At 39.4% G+C, this 5,416-nt stretch overlaps 1 protein-coding gene across 1 annotated transcript; it reads left to right on the top strand.

Annotated features, from left to right (window-relative positions):
• Positions 1-1,909: 1,909 nt before the first annotated feature.
• Positions 1,910-3,245, top strand: nkx3.3 (NK3 homeobox 3; the record flags this gene model as incomplete). The annotated part of the gene is made up of 2 exons (XM_084561081.1): positions 1,910-2,210; positions 2,716-3,245. Exons 1-2 carry the CDS (start codon positions 1,931-1,933, stop codon positions 3,243-3,245), a joined length of 810 nt encoding a protein of 269 aa, XP_084417207.1. The 5' UTR covers positions 1,910-1,930.
• Positions 3,246-5,416: the final 2,171 nt, after the last annotated feature.

Here is a 5,416-nt window from a genome sequence, read left to right as displayed (position 1 = left end):
TGTTTCAACACTTTAAGCCAGATGATCAGGTGTTTTAAAGGTTTGCGTTAGTGCGGAGCAGAAAGGTGGGCCTGATTATTTTCTCACACGATCAATCACCACATCATATTTATATACAGTAATATACATTATACAGTCTGTAATTATTTTAATTTCTGTTGGCACAAATTTACTGGATTTAGATTCACACGTAGAGTTAACCAGAAATGGATACTGTGTGTGTGTGGGTGTGTGTGTGTGTGTGTGTGTGTGTGTGTTTGTGTGTGTGTGTGTGTGTGTGTGTGTGTGCGTGCAAGTATAAAACTATTTCACCGACAAACGAAAAGGAGGCTGACAATCTAATTTGGATACAAATCATAAAGAAGCACATTTGGTGGAAATTCTGCTTCACTCGCAAATTATAAAATGTATGTCAGCTATCCAATAATGAGCTAGATACCTACATATTTTTTTTCTTTTTCCCCATTTAAGTTTACATTTTGCAATTGCAATGGCGGCATCTCGTAATTTGAATAAAAGTAAGTGTGCTAGAGCCTCAGTGTTTCACCTCCAGAGACGTTTTGGCACCGTGGAGCGAATTCGGCCCTGTGTCCAACGCACAGGATTCAATGTTTTGTCGTGGGAAGAAATCAAAACAACATGGCGGAGGCACTGAATCACTGCATCGGTCATCGCGTCTCCTCAGCTGAAGGGTAGGACGGGTTGAGTATTGCATGTCCGTTTGGGTGAAGTGGGAATGTAGGCATCACTGCCAACTTTTATTTTTACGCACACTTAACTTTGTAAAAACTCACGAACCTTCTTCCACACGGCGGCGCTACTACCCCGTTTGACCAGCTGGTAGGATGGACACCCGCTTACTGCTAAATGATCAGGTTACTTCTTCAGTGTCTGTCATCATGGGTTTTTATCAACAAACACTTTGTTGATAAAAACCCATGATTACGCTAAATATTTAAACCTGTACAACTCTACGATTTAAAGATGCACACTTTTAGAAACAACAACTATAAATCACAACTATAAAGAATTAAATCTATCAAGATCAAACATGGAATCCAAGCCTACTGGGTCCTTTCTGTGTGGAGTTTGCATGTTCTCCCTGTGTCTGCGTGGGTTCTCTCCAAATATTCCGGCTTCCTCCCACTGTCCAAAGACTAGTTAGGTGATTTAGTGATTCTATTAATTAAGTGAAAACTAAAATCAAAGCTGTATAATAGTTGTAACTGGTGTATAAAAGTAGGTTGCAACGTTGAACTTGTTTTAAACCGAGTTCCCACATCTGAAAACCAGAACTGCTCTGCGTTTTTACGCACGCCTAACAAACATATAATTTTATTGCTTTAACCTAAGTAGCATTCAATAAACCCAAACGAAATAGTCTACTTTGTAAATTAAATTAAATAAAATAAAGAAATAAAATGTTAACAACATCCTTTGCGAATCTCTGACTCTGGTCTAATGTCACGTAATTTGAAATGTATCTTATAAACAGGTTTAGACGCATTCAGCTGTTAATCTATTAATATTTAAAAAAAATAATCCCTTGCTTTCGTAACACAAGCCGAAATATATATATAAAATTAAAATAAATATTTGGAATCGCCTAATTGAACACAAGTGTCCCTCGCCTTCAATTAGACTCTAAGCACAGAGGCCAGCTGGGCGGTGCGAAGGAGGGACCAGGCAGAGAAAACAGCCTATCAAAGCTTAACTGGAGCTGCTGCTGAGAATATTCGAAGAGTCTTGACAGCTCCCGGTGCTGGCTGCTCATTATCGGACTCAGTGCACCGCAATTAAATTAGAACAATTAAAGGAAGCGGCGAGAAGATCGAACCGGGACGTTTTCTTTCGAGTGGCTGATATCTCTTGATGCCTCCAAATAAATCGCATGGGAGAGTGAGGAATTCCCCGTGCCCTTATTTGAATCATGACGTTAAGTTTTTCGTCCTTCTCCATCAAAGACATCCTCACCGGACGTGATGCCCATGGGAAGTCCGGTACCAACGCTGCAGATGAGCTCTGCGCGCAGAAGCGCAAAACCTACGCCGGCTATGTCGATGTGAGAGATCACGATTTGACAAGGCAAGAAGACGATGATGAGAACGGCGTCCAAAGGGACAGAGTAACTCCTGAAGTGAGTGGTGGAAACTTCCGATCTGATACCAGCAGTGAGGAGGCCACAGGAGAGGAGACAGAGGACGGAGAAGGTGGGGATTTTATTCCAATAAGAATGGAATAGTATGTTCTATGACTTTACACAGAAATGAAAACAGAGTGTGAGGTTGTTGTTTGGTTCGATTATATTCGTGCACATTGGCAATTTGAAGAAATCACAGAATTCAAGAAATAAATCGTGTAATCAAATACAACTTTGCATTGGAGACAGGATTAATTTATCCAATCTCGTAAAATGTTGTTTTATATCACAGCATATAAACAGCTGTGCTTCTATGAATTAAAAAGTATTTGTATTATTTCTTTGAATGAAGCCTAAGACCTTGGAGTATATAGGTTATTTTTAAATATGTGCCTCTATTTAGTGTTAAAGAAAATGTAATTTAACATCTAAATACAGTATACAGTATTTTGGGTGAAAAGATTATACGAGGAAAACCTCACACTGAAAAGCATCAGCACCTTGTTCAAGTGACCTCTTATCCAGCAGGCTGTAGTGGTGCTTATACCTTGATGTCCACTTCTGTCGTCTTTCAGCCGCTGCAGAGCAGCAACCACAGGGTGCGCAGAGGGATAAGCAGCGGCAGAGCCGTGTGGAAACGGAGGAGGACGGATGTCACCACATCGGGGAGGCGTTCAGCTGTTCATCGGACGAGCAGCAGTGCAGGCCCGGCACGAAGAAGCGCTCCAGGGCGGCCTTCTCTCACGCACAAGTCCACGAGCTGGAGCGCCGCTTCAGCGCCCAGCGGTACCTCTCTGGCCCCGAACGAGCCGATCTGGCAGGAGCGCTGAAACTCACAGAGACCCAGGTGAAAATCTGGTTCCAAAACCGGAGATATAAAACCAAACGGCGCCAGATGGCGGCCGAGCTGGTGGCATGCAGCTCGCCAAAGAAAGTGGCAGTGAAAGTATTGGTGAGGGACGATCAAACGCAGTACAGTCAAGGGCACGGAGTACACATCCCCACGACTGTGCCACAGTACCAGGGCTATCAGTACTACCCCTACCTGCACTACTACTACCAGCCCTGGAGCATGGACAGCAGGTCGTATGGATGGATGCTCTAAAACTTTTCTTATCTTTGGTGAATTCAACCACCAAAGTTCCACTTCAAACTCAAGGTATCTGCTCTCTCAAGGTTTCAGTCAGTGGACTGTGCTCCTCACTGTTCTTTTTTTTGTTTGTTTGTTTTTTGTTTTTTTTGTACAAAAAATTCTATCCATGACACATTTCTTGTGTTGCCCCAGTCATTGTTTATCTTATAACCAGTTTAAATTTATTTTGTTCAGACATTATCTTACAAGAGACTCTCAGCTTGACAAAGAAATGAACTATTTTAAGTTGTTGGATTCGAGGAAAATAAAATACAAAACGTTTTAAAAGTTACCTTGCAGTTCAAATTCATGTGGGCATATGAGGCTTTTCAAAGCTCTTGGGATTGTCACTTGATTAGAATATTAATGTGTAAAGAATACATTTTAAACCAAGATCTGAGTGTGGTTATTATGTTTTATTATTTACAACTAAAAATTAATAGTTTTGAAGCAAATTGTTGTCTGTGTCCATCTAAATAATCTTTATATATATGTATATATTTATTTTGGATAGTATTGAAATATGTATCAGTTTTATTGAGTTAGTTTTAAAATTGCTAAGAGATTGTTATTAAGGGGCAAAGGTGCCTGGGGAAAATGGTGAGGGTTATGTATTTATTATTATTATTTATTTTTTGCTGAAGGGAGCAGAAAGGTCATTCAAAAACTATAGAAAGTAGTAAGAATGTTAAAATAATGGCAAATGATACTCATAGTGTGCATAGAGGGTTAGTGAAAGAGAGTTTTGATATACAGAAACAATCAATTGTCTTAAGAGATTTTTACTCTCACAAAAAATCCTCTTTCACTTTTTCCTTGCCATAAAACTGACTTATTATGCTAAAATGTATTAAAATGACTCATAAAATACAACATTTTTATTTGTTGGGCTTTTAGACTTCATGGCCTAAGGTACTGCAGGTGTTTTTCTAAGTGAATACTGCAAATACAATACAATACAATAGTGATAATTACGAGGAATAATGTTACCATTTTAAAATTTAGCCATTAGTTATTTACTCAGCCTCCTCGATAGTTTCCGGTTAGCTCATAAATATCACAATGCAGGGGAAAAGATCAAGTTTGAAAGTGGCGTTTTGTGACTAATCTCCAGGATACTTGACAATTAAATGCTCACGAGCTCACTTTTAGTTCCCAGCGACGCCTCCTGACTTTGTGGCTCACACCTTCATAGGTTGATCTATATGTTGTTTTTATCCCTCCCTAAGGACTGACAGTCACAGTTCATAGTAAGCGACCAGACGGAGCAGAAAGGAATCTCGAGTTTATACAAACTCAGCGAGGGGAAAGTAGCTTATCTTGGCGTGTGAGGAGGCTGACCAAGAGTCTGACGTTTTTAGTAGACATTTATTTTGTTTATGGGACACCTTTATTGATCATAAAACTCAACATAACACCTGTAGGAACGCATTCTTTATCTGAGGTTTATGGACCTGTGTTGGTGCGTTTGGAGGAGAGTGTGATCATGTTTTGTATCTGGGCTTCTTTTAAAAATATATATATGTGTGACGAGCTGGGCTCTCAAAGCGTACTTTAGAAAAGGGAAGCGAGTTTAAAGGTTATTACAAAATCTTACTGATATATTTAAACATATTTAAAAGTTAATTATTCAGCCTTGTTTTTTTGTTTTGTGTGTTTATGTTCCTATTCTCTACTGTCTATTCTCTCTGACTGCATGAGTCAGAGAGGGTCAATAGACCGTGGAGATGTTGCACCTTCCAGACCAGGCTGACAGGGACACATTAATCATGCTTTAGTAAAAAGACTACACCCTCATATTGGAGGAACAAACACAGTCACCACACTTGATAGGAAAATAAAAACAAAATTCTTAAAAAAAAAAAAAAAGGTCATCATGCTTTGGTTTAGTCCTTAACTGATCGTATAAATCAGCCAGATGGTTGTGTTGCATGAAAGCAGCCTGCAGGCAGATGAGGAGGGCAGCATAAACACCTTAACTGATGTAAACAGATAAAGTAAGTTTTCTATGTAGCTGGAAATTTAAAAAAACAACAACATGAAATTGTGCGACATATTCAGCGGCTGCTCTCTTATACCAAAATATACAAAAGGCTTGCAAGTTTTAAAGCAAAGTAGAGTTAATAGCAAATATCACTACGTTA

Source organism: Chelon labrosus (assembly GCF_963514085.1).
Source record: "Chelon labrosus genome assembly, chromosome: 15".
NCBI lineage: Eukaryota > Metazoa > Chordata > Actinopteri > Mugiliformes > Mugilidae > Chelon > Chelon labrosus.
Note: the sequence above shows the minus strand (reverse complement) of the source record. Positions and strands in the feature narration are given on the sequence as shown.